General features: G+C 39.4%; 1 protein-coding gene across 9 annotated transcripts in view; it reads right to left on the bottom strand.

Moving 5' to 3' along the window:
• ppip5k2 (diphosphoinositol pentakisphosphate kinase 2) overlaps positions 1–23,449 on the bottom strand; it is a 113,581-nt gene that overhangs the window by 87,527 nt on the left and 2,605 nt on the right. For 6 of the 9 annotated variants that reach the window (XM_072281344.1, XM_072281342.1, XM_072281343.1 and 3 more), the window contains exons 2-9: positions 12,464–12,842; positions 12,028–12,223; positions 10,670–10,760; positions 8,058–8,143; positions 6,666–6,820; positions 5,318–5,419; positions 4,597–4,758; positions 426–547 (exon numbers count right to left, since the gene is read on the bottom strand). In XM_072281344.1, coding sequence (XP_072137445.1) covers positions 426–547; positions 4,597–4,758; positions 5,318–5,419; positions 6,666–6,820; positions 8,058–8,143; positions 10,670–10,760; positions 12,028–12,223; positions 12,464–12,589 — 1,040 coding nt within the window. In that variant the 5' untranslated portion in view covers positions 12,590–12,842. Of the gene's footprint in view, positions 1–425; positions 548–4,596; positions 4,759–5,317; positions 5,420–6,665; positions 6,821–8,057; positions 8,144–10,669; positions 10,761–12,027; positions 12,224–12,463; positions 12,843–21,216; positions 21,323–23,449 lie in introns of all 9 variants that reach the window. The other 3 variants (XM_072281338.1, XM_072281336.1, XM_072281337.1) reach the window with 2 other exon arrangements.

The raw sequence follows: 23,449 nt of genomic DNA, 5'->3' as shown, positions 1-23,449 counted from the left end.
TGGCAACATTGGCACAAAGTATACCAGTGGTTTCACTCAAACTCACTTGTAAAATAGAAACATGGAACTAAACCGGGGTTACAACCTTTTATATGCCATGGACTAATACCATCAAGCAAGGGGTCCATGGATCCAGGTGGGGAACCCCTGAACTAAAAGGATGCAGGTATTCTGTCACTGAAATTGGCTCTAAAATGGCTCAGGGAGAGGTGGGGATGTTTTGCTTACTATAGAGAATGATACAGTATAATCCTGTGAGGATCAGTACCAGGATTATGACTTTTCACAACATGCATATTAAATAATCATTTTGAATACAGAGACGAGAATTTCTAAGTTTCTGCAATAACATAAACCTTGATTAAGAATCTTCAATAATGTTCTTTAAAGTAAAATATCAGTAAAATAACAAATACAAATCTTACCCTAAAATCTTAGCACAATCATCATAATACTTCATGGAATTCTTCACAAAGCTAAAGCCATTAACATCACAGACATAGGATTGGCCATTAGCTCTTAAGAGATCGAAGCCACAGACTGTTTGCTATCAAAAAGACAGAATTATCAGAATGGTACAATAGAACACATATAGCCTTTCATGTCTACCCTGGTCAAAAACTGAGTCACTGAAGTTACTCCACTTTTCAGTTCACTCTTTCACCTTGTATGAACTGGCATTCACTACAAACCCTGATCATGATTTACTGAGACAATATTTAACAATACAATCTCTTGTATTTTGTCTTCTACCTTCTTGATCACTATGTCCCATGGGACTGAAAGCCTTGCTAAATCTATGCAAACCGTATCAAATACACTATTGACGTAGGGCTTCGACCTGAAATGTCAACAATTTCTGTCCATTGGCCCCGCAGATGCTGCTTCCCCCACTGCGTTCCTCTAGCAGATTGATTGGTGCTCCAGATTCTGGTATCGGCAGTCTCATATATCAAATACACTACCACCCATTGACTTTGTTACCTCCTTAAACAATAATTCAAGGTCATAAGACATGACTTTCCCAATAATAAATCAACAATGAATGACTTTGATCAAGGTCTGTGCCTTCCAATGTGCCAATTTCTGATATGCCACAGACCTGTATCAATAAGTTAATCAGAAATGATAACAGGCTGACTGGCCTATAGTTACTCAGCCCACCAATTTCCATTTTGTCTCAAAAAAAAATCTACTGCATTAACAATCCTGATTACTACCACATTGCAACTGTTAAAAGTGTAGGACATATTTTAGCCATTTTTATTTTTAAATACAGCAGGTATGCAGGATATTCTACCATCTGTCCATGCCTACCATCAACCACCTGTTTGCACTAATTGTACACTGAACTTATTTTATTCTCCCCACAGTCCACTCCCCTCCTCCCCAGATTCTACCACCAACATTAACACACAGGGCAATTTACAGCCACAATTAATCTACCAATCTGCATGCCTTTGGGATGTGGAATGAAAATCTCGCAGTCACAGTGTGAACATACACACTCCATACTAACAGCACCCAAGGTCAGGATTGAATCCAGGTTGCTGAAGCTGAAATACAGTAGTTCTACCCCTAAGTTTGTTTGATTCTTCTGCTTATCATTTCTAATAATTCACATATGTCAGCAGTAGAAAAATAAAGATCAATTCAATATTAATACACACCTTCAGAGGGTTTATGTATAATATGGTGGCTGTTTTAATGGCTTTTGCAGATGGACATTTCTGTGCCTCCAACCTTTCAAATCAGCTGCAATGCCGATCATAAAGTTTGTAGTGCTGTTAGATGGTATTCTAGAAACCTACAGAAAGGGCTGCTGAGTAGCCAAGTGATGTAACAAGCACTCCCTGATGATTTTAACATTACTTTCACAACTTTAGAGGGAATATTGAGCATCAGATTTGCGGTCAGCTGTGACAGTGCCTTTTGTTCACTCCTTTTGTTCATAACAGAACACTACAAATACTGAGTAAACCAAGAACATGGCACATTATGCTCTGGATCTCCAGAGACTAACCCATGCTAGTTGTTGTCTGGAGCTTTGAGCAATTTGACAGTACGGGCTGCAACAAGTGATGACTGTTGTCATTAGGTGCGTGTCCTGATGCTAGAAAAACAACAATGCATGAAGCACAGTAACGTGGATCATGTTTGGAAGTGCATGGTCCAGTTTCCTAATTTCACCTGCAGAAATTTTCTAATGCAATTTTTTTTGGTCAGAAATCATCTTTAGATCATACAGTACTGAAAGAACTAAATGTGATATATGATGTGACTATTGGTAATTTAAATTCAAGATTCAAGATTTTTTAATGTCATTTCCTATACCAAGTGTAAATGAGAACAAAATATTTTTTTTTAAATTGAGACCAGCCTCAATGACCATCGTCCAGTAGTACTTACATCCACAGTGATGAAGTATTTTGAGAGGTTGGTGATGAAACACATCAACTCCTCACTCAGAAGCAACTTGGATCTGCTCCAATTTGCTTACCGGCACAACAGGTCAGATGCAATTTCGTTGGCTCTCACGCAACCCCGGAACATATGGACAGCAAAGATGCATACATCAGGATGCTCTTTATCAACTACAGTTTGGCATTCAATACTGTAATCTCATCAAAGCTTGTGCAATTGGATCCTCGATTTCCTCATTTGTAGACCCCAGTTAGTTCAGATTGGCAACGTTTCCTACACAATCTCCATCAGCACAGGTGTACCACAAGGCTGTGTGCTTAGGCCCCTGCTCGACTCACTTTGCACTCATGACTGTGTGGTTAAGCGCAGCTCCAATACCACATTTAAGCTTGCTGACAATACCACTGTCACTGGCCAAATCATAGGTGATGGCGGATCAGCATAGAGGAGGGAGATTGAAAATCTGGCTGAGTGGTACCACAATAACCTCTTACTCAATGTCAGCAAGACCAAGGAGCTGATTATTGACTTCAGGAGAAGGAAACCAGAAGTCCATGAGCCAGCCCTTGTTGGAGGATCAGAGGAGGAGAGGGTCAGCAACTTTAAATTCCTCAGTGTAATCATTTTAGAGGACCTGTCCTGGCCCCCACACTTAAACGCAATTATGAAGAAAGAACAATTAACCTACCAATCTGCAGTGCCTCTACTTCCTTAGAAGTTTGTGAAGATTTGGCATGACATATAGAACTTTGACAAACTTCTATAGATGTGCGGTGGAGAGTATTGGCTGGCTGCATTACACTCTGGTATGGAAACACCAATGTACTTCAACAGTACTGTAACGGATATGGCCCAGTCCATCACAGGTAAAGCCCTCCCCAATATTGAGTACACCTAAATGCAGCATGTCACAGGAAAGCACCATCCAATATCAGGGAACCCCACCACCCAGTTCAAGCTCTTTTCTCACTGCTGCCATCAGGAAGAAGGTACAGGAGCCTCCAGACTCACACCACAAGGAAGAGTTATTACCCCTCAGACAGCTGGCTCTTGAATCATAGAAGAAAACTTCAATGCCCCAGCATTGAACTGTTCCCTCAACCAATGGATTCACTCTCAAGGACTCTTCATCTCATGTTCTTGATATTTATTTCTTATTTATTATTATTCTTTATTTTTTGTTATCTTTTTGTTTTTGCAGAGTTTGTTTTTTTTTTGTATACTGATTGTCTGTCCTGTTGGTACGTTCCTTCACTGATTCTATTATGGTTATCGGATTTATTGAGAATGTCCGCAAGAAAATTAATCTCAGGATTGTTAATAGTGACATATATGTACTTTGATAATAAATTTACTTTGAACTTTAAATGTTACCCTGGATCCGATGCAGCACAAAAAAAAACAAAAATAAAGAACACAGTAATAATAAAAATATCACGATAAGTTTTAAATATATAAGATAGCTTATATACATTGATGGACTGTATGTCTATAATGTGACGCCTGGATGTACACAAGGTGACTGACAGGAAGTACTAAAATAATGGTAGAGTTAGCGGGTGGAAGTGTTGATCACCTTACTGCTTGGGGGATATCTCAGCATATATTTCTACTAAATTGTTCTCTGTGAACAACTGTATAGAATCACGCAAGTCAATGTCTACTTTCCCTATGCAAGTCAGGTTGCTACAATTTTACAATATACTGCAAGTTAAATTTAAACCTTCAATGCATAGGCACAACAAGCAAAGGTTTAAGTAAATTTCAATATCACTCCCTTTATTTACACCAAACAAGTACTATACAACCTATACAGATTTCAAGGAGACACAAGAGATTGAAGATATTGGGATCTTGTTCAAACTACAGTACATTCTAAAGGAACTCACTGGATAGACAACATCAAAGAGAAATGGACAGTAAATATTTTGGTTGAAGTCCTTCATCAGAAATTAAATCCAGAATCTACACAGAAAGCATGTTAAGATTTTGACAACATAATAATGTCAAGATATCAGAAACTCTGCTTTGACTTAGATGTTTTCGTAAACTAAGGGTAATTTCTGTGATAGAAATAATGGAGTGTCTTGAGCTAACATTAAACACTGCCAAACTAATTAGGTTTTGTTTACTTTAAACCTATTGTAAGTACTTATTAATCCTATCACCCACCTTAAAAGCGAGGCAAACCTTCCAAGCAATTAACTTCTCTCTAGCATTTAGTATGACAGGATATCGAACTTCCTTCCCTTCACTGTCACGTTCCACCTTGCCATCCAGAGCAGGAGATTTGCGTGCCTCTGCATGAGCATAATCTGGACCAACTGTATAAACCTTCAGAAATGTATTTTAAAAGAAAAAAAAAAGCACGTGTTGAATATGTTGTGAAAAATGGCAACTCAGACACAAGTATGAGTTTTTTAATTGAAAAAACAACTTTCTCATGCAGTTTATTTCCCTGAAGTAAAACAGTAACAAATAAAGAGGCAGCATAAAACTTGTTTATCATAAAATTATCATAAAACTTGTTTCATAATGCTACAAAAGTACAATGAAAACAATTATTTATTGTTAAGATCAAAGAATTGTTCTGTGAAAGCTTTATAATTTCCCTGAACACCAGAAGTAGCTTTTTTTCGTCAACGCACTGCGACGGATGGTGGCAGAGGCAAATACACTTCAGACATTCAGATAAGCACATGGATGAAAGAAAAATGGAGGGCTAGGTGTGAAGGGTTAGATTGATTTTGAGTCGGCACAACATTGTGAGCTGAAGGGTCTGCACTGTGCTGTACTGTTCTATGTGCAATGTATATTAAATGTCTCAAATAATTTGTTGATTGTAGACCAAGGATTACTTTAGCTTAGAAAGAGAGTATTTGATTCGCTGTACCTTCACATCTGTACCATCTGTTGGCATAAATTGCTCATATATATATGATCCAGTTTTTCGGACGCTGCTTTCAGGAGAATAGACACTGCTTCTACTGCCAATCTGAAAGAGAAGAATAATTTACTCTATGCATGGTACTTTGACTATCACTTTTTCTTTGGTAATACATAATGTTTTTAGTATTTTACCAAATGACCCCATGTGGCATTGTGAATGCTGATAATAATAATGCCTTAATTACAGGATATTTAAAAAAAATTGCTGAAACGTGTATCTATTCCCAATTCATCTGGAAAAAAAAGTAGTGAAACCAAGGTGCCAGCGATGATAAAAGAAAGACAATCCATTTCCAAGTCAGGATAATATGCAGCATTGAAGAAATGGTATCACTTCCATTCACTTGCTGCCTTTGTCATTATTAACTCATACATGAAATAGGCTATGGCAAGGCTAGTAGTTATTGTGCAATCACTAATCACTGTTGGGGCAATGCTGGGAATCCTCCATATTCAATTGCTGCACACCATATGAAGGTATTCCCACAGAAGTATTAAAGTAGGATGTTTCAATGTTTTGAGCCACCAATGATGGAAAAAATGTTGATCTACTTTAAGGTTGTCATAATATGTGGCAAACCACTGTTGTAGAAAAAATTGCCAAGAACAACCATGGTTAAGGATAGAGAAAAGAATAACAACAGCGTGAAGAGGGTTTCCCCCATAGAAGACAGATGTCATATGAAACGGCACATGAGGATACTAATGTGTTACTAGGAGGGAAGTTTACAGATGGGTGTTGTGTCCATAATCTTCAAGGAGTTAGATGTTCCATGTTTAGTAGGAGCAGTTTAAAAATCTTGCCAAGCTAATGCAATGTGTTTTACAGTTGATTAAACAGCAACCATTGTGCCTTTATGCTGGACAATTAAAATATAATGAGGTGAATCAGGTATTAAGTAAAGAGGATTGCTTTGTACAAAATTCCCTCAAACCCCTGGAACATTGCAGGAGCACTACTCTTCCATGCAAGTGGGCAAAATTATATCACATGACTGCAGATGATGTAAAGTTTTGATTAGCCACCAAGTCATTCTTCACAGCATAGCCTTCAACTTGCTCTTGTAACCACATAAATACATAGCTTTTCTGTTCACCTTTGAGTCACTGGTGTAAATAGGTCTGGAGATCTTCTAAAAGTTCTTCCTCACTCCAAATATAAAGCTTAGCCTTCATTTCTTTTCAAACTTATGAAGAAAATTTGGAACGTCTTTAATATTTAGCTGCAAGTTACTCAGAAAATTAATTCAAAGTTTTTCATGTTACAAAAAGTAAAAGCATACAGAACATACCTTTCGAAAGAGTCTTTGGCTTCCCCCTCCAGCACTTGTTGGATAATAAATGTAAACATTGTGGTCCTCTGCACTCACTGGTTTCTCCACAAATGGTTTTTGAAAGATGTCGCCATTGACCTCTACATGATCTTCACCCTCTATCAAATTGCATTCTAGGAAGAGAGAAGTTATGCATTTGATGCATTATATTTAAACTAATCCATTAAAAACAGAACTATTGTGATTTTGATTTCAGCAACAGTGCAATTCTTTCAAACAAGATAGCTCAAAAACTAATATTCCATTCAATAATTAAATCAATATGAGTAATATGCTTTGTAAAGAGAAACTGTGTAGAAGAACAGGAGTTACTTGAACAAATAATCCAAGCCAAGCTAATATAAGAAAGAGTATTTTGGTGATTTGAAGTTGATAAATGAAATACGAGAACCTTATAGCATGGCATCAAAAAAATCACTAGAAGAAATTCTCAGTGATCATTTATCTACCAAAGATCCAGAAAATGTACAAAAAAGGGAAGGATTGTGAGCTAAAGAAAGAACGAGTGCCTAATAGTACAAGGTATTCTTAAAATTTAAGATTTTAGAAAAGGTTAATGCAAATATTACTTTGTATTGAACTGCAGAAATAGGACATGGGAACAGATTAAAATTAAAGAACAATGTCAGTAACCGATGTACTCCAGCATAGTAAAAGTGGCATCCAAATGAACAATAGGCAAATAGCTTGCATACAAAAAAAGTATACCCTGTTCTAGGCAAGGAGACTAAATTTGCTAGCACCATTCCAGATGTGCTTTCTTTAAAAGTTCACATAATAGCAAGACATCCTTGCCACCAATCTTAAAATCTCGGCAATGAAAGCCAACATACCATTTGATGAGCCTTTTTATTTGCTTTGAATGCCAGGTGTAAAGGAGCTGTTGGATTCCTTTGTATATTAGTATTCCCCCATTCTTTTCACTATATAAATAATACTCTGCATTTGTTTTATCCCCCTACCAAAGTGAATAACTTTATTCAACCTTACTCTGCAGATGCCATATACTGCCTACTCATCCAACTTGCCTAAATTGACTTGAAGCCTCAAGTCCTCCTCTCATCAAATCCAACAACAGCAACATTATCATCATCACGTAAACCCCAGCAATTTAACAAGACATTCAGCTTCATCTCAGGGTCAACTGTGACAGGACAACTACTGTCAGTGATCTTCAGATATTGTACCGATAACTGAAAAATAGACACCCATGGATGGACAGATGCAAGTGAAGCTCCTCACCTGTAAATATTTTGCTCTCATGGAACAACAGTTTATAATGTTACAGCTAAATTTAAAGCCAGATGACTATACAAGCAACCAAAATAGTTGGATCTAGAACCAAATTACCTTCAGGTTTATCTGGATCACGATTTAAAATTGCATAGCGTGGCAGTTCAATCCCTTCCTCTTTCAAAATTCGATAAACTTCTCTCCTACACAGAAATGTGTTAACAGTATTAAAAATTTTTAAATTAGTAAAAAGGTAAGAATTTTTAAAGAACATTTTAATATTTACAATTAATCAGTACTTTTCTTTAGGCTCCAAAGATTATGTTGTATCTTTAATTAACATATCAAATATGACGGACTCAAGAGTCGGCTGTGGTCGGGTGCTTCCAGGGTGCTGCATCGGCAAGTTTGCGGCGCTACAGGTTCATGGCAGGGAGAGTTTTTTTTCTTCCTTCTACCGTCTGCGTAAGATGATGGGACTTTCCAGAGACTTTGGGACTTTTTTTTTACCGTGCCAGTGGTCTGTTCTCTATCAAATTATGGTATTGCTTTGCACTGTTGTAAGTATATGTTATAATTATGTGCTTTTGTCAGTTTTTTTAGTCTTGGTTTGTCTTGTGTTTCTGTGATATCATTCTGGAGGAACATTGTATCATTTCTTAATGCATGCATTACTAAATGACAATAAAAGAGGACTGCGTGTCCTCATAATCTAATCTAAATCTAACTATGCTTTACTTCAAATCATGGAAAACCAGGATTCACATTTTACAAAGGGAATAACAGTCAAGCTATTAGTTTTCTATGAACTGAACCACATTAGGATTTCCATTAATTTGTGGTTTCTGCTGCTTGTAAAGGTTATTTGTCAGTCAAAATGCCAAGGGGGACTGAATTACTGCATCCAGTGTACAAATTGATGGCAAACCGCGACAGTTGACCTGAGATATGCTCCTCTCCCACAATGCTTCAATTAGTCATAGTCATACTTTATTGATCCCGGGGGAAATTGGTTTTCGTTACAGTTGCACCATAAATAATAATAGAACCATAAATAGTTAAATAGTAATATGTAAATTATGCCAGTAAATTATGAAATAAGTCCAGGACCAGCCTATTGGCTCAGGGTGTCTGACCCTCCAAGGGAGGAGTTGTAAAGTTTGATGGCCACAGGCAGGAATGACTTCCTATGACGCTCTGTGTTGTATCTCGGTGGAATGAGTCTCTGGCTGAATGTACTCCTGTGCCCGCCCAGTACATTATGTAGTGGATGGGAGACATTGACCAAGATGGCGTGCAACTTAGACAGCATCCTCTTTTCAGACACCACCGTCAGAGAGTCCAGTTCCATCCCCACAACATCACTGGTCTTACGAATGAGTTTGTTGATTCTGTTGGTGTCTGCTACCCTCAGCCTGCTGCCCCAGCACACAACAGCAAACATGATAGCACTGGCCACCACAGACTCATAGAACAAAGCATGCAAAGGTATGGAAGTGTGTCTTTGCTCTCAACACAAATGAATATATTTAGAGTGATCCCAAACTGCAATTGTTTCTAAATTATATCATCATGACCCATAACTTGAATATATATAAATTCATATATATTATTTATCTAAAACACATATACTATGTATTGCTTCTAGGTACTCCAACTTTGTGAGATTCCATAATTCTTCATCGCTTTTATGTGGCTACTGCTCTTCAGAACTTCATCAAAACCATTAATTTTAACTATTATTTAGACATCAGTAGCTGTTCAGTATCTCACCCTGGTGGCCACAGTTCAGAAATGGTACGTTGATGCTCTGAGTATCAAGAAACCATTGTAAGGATTTGTAGTCACAACCATTCTTATTTATATTAGATTAGCAAATGGAAGGAACTAAACTTTGATTCTGAGAGTTCAAGTACCTAATTTACTGCAAGATGACAGTTCAGTGAAAATGTTGTGATAGCAGTGATGCCCTCCATACAAGATGACAAAGGAAGACCTCATTTACCCAGTCAAAGAAATGTAAATGACCCCACTTCAATCACAATATCAAAGAAGAACAGCAATTTTCATTCCTCAACCAAAATGGATTAACAATTTTTTTACACTGTTGGATTTCTAAGAATTTGGCCATCATTATCACGGTAAGTATTTATTACTAATGTCCAGTTGCCTTTGAACTGGGTGGTTTATGAAACTTTGTGAATCCAGTTGGGAAAAAAGGACTGCAGTAGAATTTCTCCCTTCAGAAATGAACTAGATAAGATTTTAAAATAACAATCCAGCAGCTTTGTGGTCATTAGTAATAAATCCAGATGACTAATAGTTTTTGCAATTGCACAGCTGCCAAGATAGGATTTGCATTCAGATCTCTAGACTGTTTATTAAGGCTTCTTGACTACAGAACTGCTAATTCAACCACTGACCAACCAACCATATTTTCTTACTTGAGGTCTGCTTATTTTACTTGATTCTTGTTAAATGTAAACTGTTGCCCTTGAATGCATATAAACTATGATTATACTTCCAGATTACCCATTGGTTATGAAATGCTTTGGTTTACCTAAAGACAAGAGGGTCTACTGTGAGATATTCTTTATCCTCACCTATCTGCACAGTCTTTTCAGTAAAGCCCATTTCATTGCTATCAGACTAAGTAATCAGCACGTTTCCCGTCTTAAACCCAAGGAACAAGCATGCTCCACCTTGGCAACTATATTCAGAGAGCTTACCTGTCTTGAATATCATATTGCATGTTCAAATCATTAATAACAAATGGATTCCTGAGTTTTGCATAGGCCACTGCTTTGTCCAAAAGAAATCCTTAAAAAGAAATATAAAATAAAAACTAATGGTTTCTGATTCATATGGAAATTGGGAATTCAAGAGCACCGTAGTAATGTGAACAATTTCACATCTATCAATTATAATCTATAAAATCATCTCAAGTTCTATTCATTTCCTGAACAAAAAAAAGTAAGTTTTTTTTACTTCTTCAGCTTTATCTTACACAACAATGGGAGTATTTTTCCCTTTAAATTAGTGAATCTAAGCTATCTTATTCATAACATATTCATATGGTAAAATGAAATCAATCTCAAATTGCTGCCTCAATATGGATTGGCATTCTATAACTGGCCTCAGTATGCCTAGGAAGATTTATTCTACAAATCACAAACTGATTTCAACTTTGGCAGTAGGGAGAAAAAATATGCGGGTGGCTTGATACAATAGGTCAGAAGAAAAAGGTTGGCCAGCATTGTTGGTCATTATTCTGTGACGCTCTTTACAGTGCTTATGAATGTATGGATATAGGAAGAGAACAAGCTCAGTCATTTGCAATCCTTCCTCGAATAAGGAGATTGATTTACTCATTGCTGTTGTTCATTTGGCAACATCAGTCAGCACTGTAATAAGTAACCTTACATCTATTAAGAAATCAATTTACACTTTCAGGGTGAAGAGGTTCTGCATTTGGATCTAAAGTTTGATCTTCACGATTAAGAAAACTGAAAGGCAATGAAAGATGAAATCTTTAAGAGTTGTTATTTTTAAATTCTATTTTTCAGACCCAGAAGAAATATAGATCATTTCTGATTTTTTTTTAAATGCAGGAAATGGTGTTTTAAGACTTACATTATTAATAAAAAGCTGGACACAGAAATGGATATACACTAAAATGTTCTAGCCAGTTTAGTATAGATTTATCAGGCAAGAACATCAATTTCATCCGTTTTGATGGACGATGGCAAATTTCCCACAGATATTTAAGTACGATGCAGCATTGTGGAGAAATTGGCGCAACTTAGACAGCAATTGATTCTGATGAAATTGCATTGATCCAAATCAGTAATGTTGTTTCTCCCTCCACAACAAATAATAGCAGAAATGCAAATTATTCATGCATTTTGCTTTTACGTCAAGGTAATCTATTGATTTATCTGTATTTTATTACACATGTACAGCGAGCAATAGCATTAGTTATCATCACGATTAAGCCTAAAAGCTTTAAACAATGCAAAGAAAAGGCATTGAAAATAAGATCTCAGCAAAATAAGATCAGACATCACATATATCCCAAGACTGCTACCTTTTGAATGGAAAGAGATGAGGCAATCACAAAGTGGCCATTTTTCCACTGGTTCATTTAGTATAGTGTCTTCTTCAAAAATTACAGTAGTGATGTATTTGAATTTGCAAAGTCGTCCTAGAATCTCACTCATTGGCTTGGACTTAGACTTCTTGGCCATGGCACAAATTCCAACCACAATCTGTCTTTCTGGTGGCTATAGGATAGAGCAAGATCATTTTATATAATATTAATCAAACTAATTTACTGCAAATCTCTTCCAATAATTTACCTCACTTCTAAAAAGTACAGAATTTACAAGAGCATTACTAGAAATGTCAAAATAAAATGTTCAGTATATTATAATTTATATAATTTAAAATTAAACTTAAAGCACTTGTATTCTTTACAAATACACATTCTTCAAACAAGAAGTTAATCAATATTGAGCACTCACGGAGTCATATTCTTCATCCTGATCAAAGTCATCAAATTCTTCATGTTTCATGTGTTGCAAAGGTTCTCCATCTTCAGGTCCAAGAAAGAATGTAGGATGATGAGTTTCCAGACCATGAACAGACATGATTTTTTAATCAGCTTTTTATCAACAACCAGCAGCCAAACTGCTATCTATAGAAATAGCTATTCCTATGTGCAGCAGTGCAAACAAGCAGTCACTCAAGCCTGACTGCTGGATTTGTGGTTAGCTGCCAAATGCACTGCAACTTATTACTGGAAAGTCCACATACTTAAACTGCGCATCTTCTTAAAGCTTGCAGAATGTCCTACACCACGGACTATTCTCTAAGATTCTTTGCAAGGCTACATTCTTCCTTCTGAAAAAGAATGGAACAGTGTGTTAATAGGAAAGCACATTTGCTTGCCAAAGTTAGATAAACTCAAGAACATAGATCTCTCAACTCAGCCAGTTAAACATCATAACTTAATCCAAAATTGTTTACAAGAAGTTAAAGACAGCTTGAATAAATAAGAATCTACAGAAAAAGAAACAAAGGGCTATTTAAGCTAATACCAATCACATTGCTTAACAACACACATACACACACTATGAAAAAAATTGGTAAGGCAAGGTTTTCTCTTTCTATGAGAAAAATGATTCGAGCATAAAAATACAGAATATTTAAAAGCAGCCTTCCCTAATTCTTTCAGAACATCCTAAAGTACATTACAAGTATTTTAGAAATGCAGTTATATTTAACACAGCAAATTGGTAAGCCAATTTGTGCATAAAAACTCCCAATGAACAATATGATTAAGACCAGATAAACTGCATCAGTAATGTTAATTGAAAGGTAAATATTGATTAGGGCTATATTTTCAGCTATTCTAAAAAATAATACCAATATTTCACAAGCACTTAAGAGCACTACCAACATGCGAGAATCCTTGACGTCTGGAGAGCAAGAGTCTCTCTGAAGAAAGCAAGTACAAGCTAAATGGGGCAGCAAGGTAGCATAGCAGTTAAAATAATGCTATTGCAGTGCGAGCCACCCAAGTTCAAACCCCATCTGTAAGGGATTTGTACATTCTCCCCATGATCACGTGGGTCTCCTGCGGGTGATTCGGTTTTCTCCCACATTCCAAAGACGTGCAGTTTGTAGGTTAATTAGTCACGTGTGTAACTGGGCAGCACAGGCTCGTTGGCTAGAAGGACCTACTGTATCTCTAAACCAAAGGTTCAAAGGTCCAATTTAATGTCAGAGAAATGTATACAATATACATCCTGAAATGCTTTATCTTCGCAAACATCCACGAAAACACCACAAAGAATGAATGACAGTTAAACGCAAGAACTCCAAAAGTAGAATAGAAATAAATAAAAAGCACTTATGCCAGAGTCAATATCCAGTTAACTGTCATATGCACGAGTACATGTATGCACAGGTGCAAAGAAAACGTCATCCTACTTCTTGAACTCATAGAATTAGAAGCTTTCATTTATTTGCAGGAAATTTGCTCAATGCTATTTAGGAGGGTTTAAACTAGATTGGTAAGATGGTAAAACTCTGAGCAAGTCATAAGATAAAGCCATAGTCAGCAAGAGCAAGCCTAGTAATCAGGGACACAGGAAAAGAGAGAGAAAAAATCTCAATTAAGCAACATTTATTTCAATGCCTAAGGTTTAACAGGTAAAGCAAATCAACTCAGAGCTCAGATTGGACTGGTATGTTACACGTATTGCCGTAACAGAATCATGGCAGAGAGAAGGGCAAAACCCTGGTGAAAGTTAAGAGACTACGAGACAGGTATATGGAGGAATTTAAGGTGGGGGGGTTATATGGGAGGCAGAGTTTAAGGGTCGGCACAACATTGTGGGGCGAAGGGCCTATACTGTGCTGTACTGTTCTATATTCTATGTAAAGTTATTTACAGGCCTCCAAACAGTAGTCAAGATGTGGGCTACCAATTACAACAGGAAACAGAAAATCCATGTTAAAAGCACAAAGTTATGATCATCATGGGGGATTTCAATATGCAGGTAAATCAGGATAATCAGGTTGGTGTTGATTTTGGATCCCAAAAGAGAAATTTTGCAGAATGACAACAAGATGGCTTTTTAGAGCAGCTTGCGGTTGAGCTCAATAGGGGGATCAACTATTCTGAATTGGGTGTTGTGTAATGAACTGGATTTAATTAGGGAGCTTAAGATAAAAAAAACCCTTAAGAGGCAGTGATCATAATAGAATAGCAAACACTCTGAAGTTTGAGAGGGAGAAGCTCAAGTCAAGTGTATCAGTATTACAGTGGAGTAAAGGGAATTACAGAGGCATGAGAGATGAGATGGCCAAAGTAGATTGGAAGAGGACACTAGCAGGGATGAGAGCAGAGCAGCAATGACTGGAGTTTCTGAGAGAAATCTGGAAGGCACAGAACATATATCGTATATACCAAAGTTCTCTAAAGGCTGGAAGATACAACTATAGCTGACAAAGGGAAGTCAAAGCCAACATAAAAGCAAAAGAGAGGGTATATAGGAGAGCAAAAATTATTGGGAAGTTAAAGGATTGGGAATCTTTTAAAAACCGAGAGTCGGCAATTCCACAGGCCTAACCAGTGGCGGGAGCAGAGCACTTCAACGTGGTTACTCACAGGTCAGCGAAGCTTGCATAAAAGGAGAGCTTCGCAGGCATTCAGACACTCTGGAAGCCCAAACAGTGGTGGGAGTAGAGCACTGCGAATTGAATAAAAGTACAGAAGCGACAAGTGAGCGAGGCAGCGATCGTTGGGAGTAGGTCAGTGGTTAAGAGTAGAAGCGCCAGGCTTTGACTCAGGAGGCTTCAATGATAAGAGGCTGAGGCCAAAGAAACAAGTTAGAATGGTTAGTTTTTTTCCTTTTGTCATTGCTGATTTGGTCTTGGTTGCCCATTGTACAGTGCAGGCAGGATGGCAGATATGGCCGTGGAATGCTCCTCCTGTTGGATGTGGGAATTCATGGAACCTGATGGTCTCCCTGATGACTACACCTGCAGGAAGTACAGCCAACTCCACCTCCTGGAGTTGGATAAACAAAGGCTCATCTGGGAGGCAGAGCAATTGCTAGATGCATCTTTTGAGCAGGTGTTTATACCCAGAGTACAGAATTCATGGGTGGACACTAAGAAAGGTAAAGGGAGAAAGCAGTCAGTGCTGGGTCCAACTGTGGCCACTCCCTTCAGTAACAGGTACACCCCTCTGGATACTGCTGAGGGGGATGACCTATCTGGTCCAGGCAGCAGCAGCCAAACCGATAGCACTGTGGTTGGCTCTGAGCCTCAGAAGGGTAGGGTGAAGTCAGGCGCAGCAACAGTCAGAGGGGACTCGATAGTTAGGGGGACAGATAGGAGATTCTGCTGCAGCAAAAGAGACGCCAGGATAGTGTGCTGCCTCCCGAGTGCTAGGGTCCGGGATGTCTCTAAACAGTTGCAGAATATTCTTGAAGGGTAGGGTAAGCAGCCGGAGGCCGTGGTACATGTTGGTACCAATGACATAGGCAGGAGAGGGGTAGACGTCCTGCGCAGTAAGTTCAGGGAGTTAGGAAGGAGGCTGAAGAACAGGACTCAAAGGTCGTAACCTCTAGATTACTCCCAGTGCCACGAGCTAGGAAAGTCAGAACAGGAAGATAGCGCAGATGAAGGAGTGGCTGAGGAGATGGTGCAGGGGGAAGGATTTCAAGTTCTTGGATATTTGGAACCTTTTCTGGTGAAGGGGTGACCTGTACAAGTGGGAAAGGTTGCACCTGAACTGGAGGGGAACCAATATCCTGGGAAGGAGGTTTGCTAATGCTATTGGGGAGGGTTTAAACTAGATTTGTAGGGGGTTGGGAATCTAAGTAAAGAGGCAAAGGATGGGGCAGTTGTTGTACAAGTAGACAGCTTGTAGGGAAGTTTGTGAGGAAGGAAGAACAAAGATGCACTCAGCCAGATGGTTTGAGATGTGTCTATATAATGCAAGAAATATCATAAACAAGGTGGATGAACTTAGAGCATGGATCAACACGTGGAACTATGGCGCTGTGGCCATTACAGAGACTTGGATGAGTCGGGGTAAGAATGACTGTTGAGTGTGCCGGGCTTTAGATGTTTCAAAAAGGACAGGGAGAGAGGCAAAGGAGGTGGGGGAGTGGCATTGCTAATCAGGGATAGTATCACAGCTGCAGAAAAGGAGGAAGTCATGGAGGGATTGTCTACTGAGTCATTTTGGGTTCAAGTCAGAAACAGGAAGGGCCAATAACTCCTTTGGGTGTTTTTATAGACCTGTCACTATCAACAGAGATGTTGAGGAGCAGATAGGGAGACAGATTCTGGAACGGTGCAATAATAATAGGGTTGTTGTGATGGGTGATTTTAACTTTCCTAATATTGACTGCCATTTCCTTATAGCAAGGGGTTTAGATGGGGTGGAGTTTGTTAGGTGTGTTCAGGAAAGTTTCCTGACACAATACATAGACAAGCCAACTGGAGCAGAGGCTGTACTTGATCTGTTATTGGGAAATGAAGCTGGTCAGGTGTCAGATCTCTCGGTGGGAGGTAGTGATCCCAACTCTATCTCCTTTACCATAGCGCTGAAGAGGGATAGGAGCAGACAATTTGGTAAAACATTTAATTGGGGTAGGGGAAATATGATGCTATTAGGCAGGAACTTGGGAACATAAACTGGGAACAGATGTTCTCATGGCAACGCATGGCAGAAATGTGGCAAATGTTCAGGAAACATTTGCATGGCTTTCTGCTGAGGTATGTTCCATTGAGGCAAGGCAGATATTACCTTAGATAAGTCGCCGGGACCAGACAAGATATACCTCAGGCTACTGTGGGAAGAAAGTGAGGAGATTGCTGAGCCTATGGTGATGATCTTTGTATCATCAATTGAGATGGAAAAGTACTAGAGCTAACTCAGGAACTTATAGACCAGTGAGTCTTCAGTGGTGGACAAGTTTTTGGAGAAGATCCTGAGAGGTAGGATTTATGAGTATTTGGAGAGACATAATCTGATTAGGGATAGTCAGCATGGTTTTGCCAATGTCAGGTCATGCCTTACGAGTCTGATTGAATTCTTTGAGGATGTAACAAAACACATTGATGAAAGTAGAGCAGTGGATGTAGTGTATTTGGATTTCAGTAAGGCATTTGATAAGGTTCCCCATGCAAGGCTCCTTCAGAAAGTACGAAGGCATGGGATTGAAGGAGACTTGCTTTGTGGATCCAGAAATGCCTTACCCACAGAAGGCAAAGGGTGGTTGTAGATGGTTCGTACTCTACATGGAGGATGGTGACCAGTGATGTTCCACAGGAGTCTGTTCTGGGACCCCTTCTTTTTGTGATTTTTATAAATGACCTGGATGAGGAAGTAGAAGGGTGGGTTAGTAAGTCTGCTGATGACACAAAAGTTAGGGGTGTTGGGAGTAGTCTGGGGGGTTGTCAGAGGTTACAGTGGGACATCAATAGGATGCAGAACTTGGCTGAGAAGTGGTAGATGGAGTTCAAACCAGTAAGTGTGAAGTGATTCATTTCAGTAGGTCAAATTTGAAGACAGAATATAATATTAATGGTAAGACTCTTGGCAGTATGATGGATCAGCGAGGTCTTGGGGTCCGTGTCCGTAGGACACTCAAAGCTGCTGCGCAGGTTGACAGTGTTGTTAAGGATTGTGTGCTAGAGCCATGAGGTAATGTTAAAGCTATATAAGACCTGAGTTAGATACCACTAGGAGTACTGTGTTCAGTTCTGGTCACCTCATTACAGGAAGGATGTGGATACTATAGAGTGCAGAGGAGATCTACAAGGATGTTGTCTGGATTGGAGAGCTTGACTTATGAGAATAGGTTGCGTGAACTTGGCCTTTTCTCTTTCGAGCGATGGAGGATGAGAGGTGACCTGATAGAGGTGTATAAGATGATGAGAAGCACTGATTGTGTGGGTAGCCAGAGGCTTTTTCCCAGGGCTGAAATGGCTAACATGAGGGGGTATAGTTTTAAGTTGCTTGGAAGTAGGTACAAGGGAGATGTCAGAGGCAAGTTTTTCCACACAGAGTAGTGCATGTGTGGAATGCACTGACAGCAATGGTGGTAGAGGCATCGGATAGGGTCTTTTAAGAGACTCTTAGATAGGTACCTGGAGCCGAAAAAAGTAGAGGGCTATGCAGTAGGGAAATTCTAGGTAGTTTCCAGCGCAGGATACATGGTCAGCACAACATTGTGGGCCGAAGGGCCTGTAATGTGTTGTAGATTTCTATGTTCTACATTCTAAAAAAGCCATAAGGCACGAAAGGAAGAAATATGAAGGTAAGCTAGCCAATAATATGAAAGGGGGTACCAAAGGGTTTTTTCAGATATATAAAGAATAAAAGAGAGGTGACAGCAGATATTTGACCAGTGAAAAATGTCACTGAAGAGGTAGTAATGGAGAACAAGGAAATGGCGGGCAAACTGAATAAGCATTTTGCATCAGTCTTCACTGTGAAAGACATTAGCAGTATGCCAGAAGTTCGAGAGTGCCAGGGGGCAGAAGTGAGTGCAGTTGCTATTATTAGGGAAAAGGTACTTGAGAAGCTGAAAGATCTGAAGGTAGATAAGTCACCTGGAAGACGAGATGGACTACATCCAAGGGTTCTGAAAGAGGTAGCTGAAAAGGTTGAGACATTGGCAAAGCTGAGACATTGGTAAAGATCTTTCAAGAATCACTAGATTCTGGCATGATTCTGGAGGACTGAAAAATTGCAAATGTCCCTCCATCTTCAATAAGGGAAGAGGCAGAAGAGAGGAAATTATACATCAGTTAGCCTCACCTCAGTAGTTGGGAAGATGCTGGAGTTGACTGTTAAGGATGTGATTTCAGGGTACTTGGAAGCACATGATAAAATCAGCCAAAGTCAGCATGGTTTCCTTAAGGGGAAATCTTGCCAGACAAATCTGTTGGAATTCTTTGACGAAATAACAATGCAAGAGAGACAAAGGAGAATCAGTGGATGTGGTTTACTTGGATTTTCAAAAGGCATCTGACAAGGAGCCACCCATGAGGCTGCTTAGCAAGATAAGAGCCCAAGGTGTTACTGTGTTACCTAGCATGAATAAAGTACAGGCTGATTGGAAAGAGACCAAGAGTGGGATTAAAGAGAGCCTTTTCTGATTGTGTTCCACAGGGGTCAGTGTTGGGAACGCTTCATTTTCCACTTTATGTCAATGATTTGGATGACAGAATTGACGACTTTGTGGCCAAGTTTGCGGATGACATGAAGATAGGTGAAGGGGCAGGTGGAGTTGAGGGAGCAGGGAGGCTGCAGAAGGACTTGGACAGGAAAGGAGACTGGACAAAGAAGTGGCAGATGGAAAACAGTGTTGGGAAGTGTATGGTCATGCACTTTGGTAGAAGGAATAAAATCGTAGACTGTTTCTAGATGGGGAGAAAATTCAAAAATCCAACATGCAAAGGAACTTGGGTGTCCTCGTGCAGGATTCCCTAAAGGTCAACTTGCAGGTTGAGTCAGTGGCCAAGAAGGCAAGTGCAATGTTAGCATTAATTTCGAAAGGACTAAAGATAAAAATGAGGATGTAATGCCGAGGCTTTATAAGGCAGTGGTGCAGCCTCACTTTGAGGATTGAGAGCAGTTTTTGGGCCCCTTATCTACTAAGAAAGGATATGCGGACATAGGATAAGGTTCTAAAGTGGTTCACCCAAATTATACTAGGATTGAAAGGCTTGTCATATGAGGAGCGTTTGATGGCTCTGGTGGCCTATACTCGCTGGAATTTAGAAGAATGAGAGAGGCTTTCATTGAAACCCTATTAAATATTAAAAGGCCTAGACAGAGTGGATATGGGGAGGAAGTTTCCTAAGTGAGGCAGTCTAGGACCAGTGGGCACAACCTCAGAATACAGGGACATCCATTTAGAACAGAGATGAGACCGAATTTCTTTAGCCAGAGGGTGGTGAATCTGTGGTACTCATTGCCACACGTGGCTGTGGAGGCCAGGGTATTGAGAGAATTTAATGCAGAGGTTGATAGATTCTTGATAAACCAGGGCATGAAAGAGTACGAGGAGAAGGCAGGAGAAAAAGACTGAGGGGATATTGTTCAGCTACCATCAAATGGTAGAGCAGACTCAATTCTGCTCCAATGCCTTATGGTCAGGCAGCACAATATTCCAAGATACATACCCTTTAGGCATGACAGAGATATAGGTATGTGAGGAAGATGTGTAACCATTTTTGATAAGGGAAGATGTAACAGCAGTACTTAGCGATGACATTATGGTGAGATTGTCCAGTGAGGTCATATGTTTAGAACAAGGGGAGGGTCACTCTGGTGGGGCTGTATTATAGACCCCCTACTCCAACAGTCAACAGGAACATGAGGATCAAGTAGGTAGAGAAATTGCTCATTGTTAGAGTAATAATAAGGTTGTATTAGTGGGAGATTTTAATTACTCCAGGATTGATTCTGTCTCTCCAAGTGCTGGTTGACCCTGTCTCTCAGAATTCCCTCCATTAACTTCCCCACCACTGATGTCAGGCTGACCGGCCAATAGTTCCCTGGCTTGACCTTGCTACCCAACTAAAACAATGTGAAAACATTACCAAACTTCTAGTGTTTAGGAACTTCTCCAGTGGCTAACAATGAAGCAAGTATCTTCACTACAGTCTCTGCAATTTCTTCTCTAGCTTCCCACAATGTCTAAGCGTGCACAATGTCAGGCCCTGAGGACTTATTCACCTTAATACGCTGTGAGACTGCAAATACCTCTTTCCCGGTAATATGAATGTCCTCCAAAACATCTCCATTTGTTTCCCTTATCTTTTGAACACCATGATTTTCTCCTCTGTAAACACCAAGGAAAAATATTTGTTAAAAATCCCATACATTCCCTGCAGCTCAAGACAGAGACATGCCAACTAGTGGAGTGGTGCTGCAGCAACAACCTGGCACTCAACATCAGTAAGATGAAAGAGCTGATTGTGGACTTCAGGAAGGGTAAGACGAAGGAACACATACCAATCTTTACAGAGGGGTCAGAAGTGAAGGGAGTGAGCAGTTTCAAGTTCCTGGGTATCAAGATCTCTGAGGATCTAACCTGGTCCCAACATATCAATGTAGTTATAAAGAAGACAAGTCAGCACTATACTTTATTAGGCGTTTGAAGAGATTTGGCATGTCAACAAATTCACACAAAAACTTCTATAGTTGTACCGTGGAGAGCATTCTGACAGGCTGCATCTCTGTCAGCTATGGAGGGGCTACTACTCAGGACCGAAAGAAGCTGTAGAAGGTTGTAAATCTAGAGAGCTCCATTTTGGGTACTAGCCTACAAAGTACCCAGGACATCTTCAGGGAGCAGTGTCTCAGAAAGGCAGCTCCCTTTATTAAGGACCACCAGCACCCAGTGCATGCCCTTTTCTCACTATTGCCATCAGGTAGAAGGTACAGAAGCCTGAAGGCACACACTCAGCACTTCAGGAACAGCTTCTTCCCCTCTGCCATCCGATTTCTAAATGAACATTGAATCTTTGGACACTACCTCATTTTTTTTTTTAAATCTACATTATTTCTGTTTTTGCATGTTTTTTAAATCCATTCAATATACATATACCATAATTGATTTATTTTTTTATTATTTTTTTCTCTCCACTAGATTATACATTGCGTTGAACTGCTGCTGCTAAGTTAACAAATATCACATCACATGCCGGTGATAATAAACCTGATTCTATCTATAGGGGATCTACTCTCTCCCTTGCCATTCTCTGCTCTAAATATAACTATAGAATGTCTTGGGATTTTCTTTAACCTTATACATTCTGTTTGTCCTCCTGATTTCCCTCTTAAGAATCTTAATCCTTTTATAGTCATCAGGAATTCGCTTGATTTAAGCCTCCAAAATAATGAAACATTATTACAGCTTGTCTGAAGCTAATACCCTTAACTTCTGCTCTACCATAATGGACAAAACCCTTGTCTCCATCATTTCCTACACTTTTGTTCCAATCCTTTCTCCCGGACATGGAAACCATGGACTTTTCCGGATCCTTACCCACCAGTCTCTGCATTCAGTAGTTCAGACTTTGCACTTTCTGCCAGCTCCAAAAAGACAACATAATCAGGACATATTTGTCACCTATTTTCTTTCAGTATTTCAAAAGGGCCCCTGCAGAATCTCATGTTTACTTTTCAGTCTCATACCATTTTTGAAAAATTACCACCTACATTAATTTTTAATTTCACTGAATATAGAACAAAAGTTCAACGTAAATTTATTATCAAAGTACACATATATCACCATATACTACCCTGAGATTTGATTTTGCAGGCATTCACAGTAGATACAATAAAACCCACAGAATCAATGAATAACCACACACAAGACAGACAAACTCATGCAAAAGACAACAAATTGTTGCAAATGCAAAAAGAAAAACAAAATAATGATAATAAATAAGCAATAAACATCGAGAACATGAGATGAGGAATCTTTGAAAGTGAGTCATTTCAATGTGGGAACATTTCAGTGATGGGGCAGGTGAAGTTATCCCTTTAGTTCAAGAGGCTGATAGCTGAGGGGTAGTAACTATTCCTGAACCTGGTGGTGAGAGTCCTGAAGCTCCTGTACCACCTTCTTGATGGCAACAGTGAGAAGAGAGCATGGACTTGATGCTGGATGCTGTTTTCCTGTGACAGTGCTCCATGTAGATGTGCTCAATGGAGGGAAGGGCTTAACCTGTGATAGTGGGCTATATCCACTATATTGCAGGCTTTTCAGTTCAAGGGCAGCACAGTACAGTACTGCTTTCACAATGCTGAGCCAATCTTTGAACCTAGCCCAAGATCAGGGCAAACCTTCCCTGCCATATAGCTCCAATTTTCTTCCATCCATATGCCCATGAGACTCTGAGATGCCTGTCAGCAGCCCAGCAGTGTGCTCCGTGCACTTAGCTTAAAAGGCAAATCTATC

This window comes from Mobula birostris, chromosome 17, assembly GCF_030028105.1.
Source record: "Mobula birostris isolate sMobBir1 chromosome 17, sMobBir1.hap1, whole genome shotgun sequence".
Taxonomy (NCBI): domain Eukaryota; kingdom Metazoa; phylum Chordata; class Chondrichthyes; order Myliobatiformes; family Myliobatidae; genus Mobula; species Mobula birostris.
This window is presented reverse-complemented; position numbering and strand designations above follow the sequence as displayed.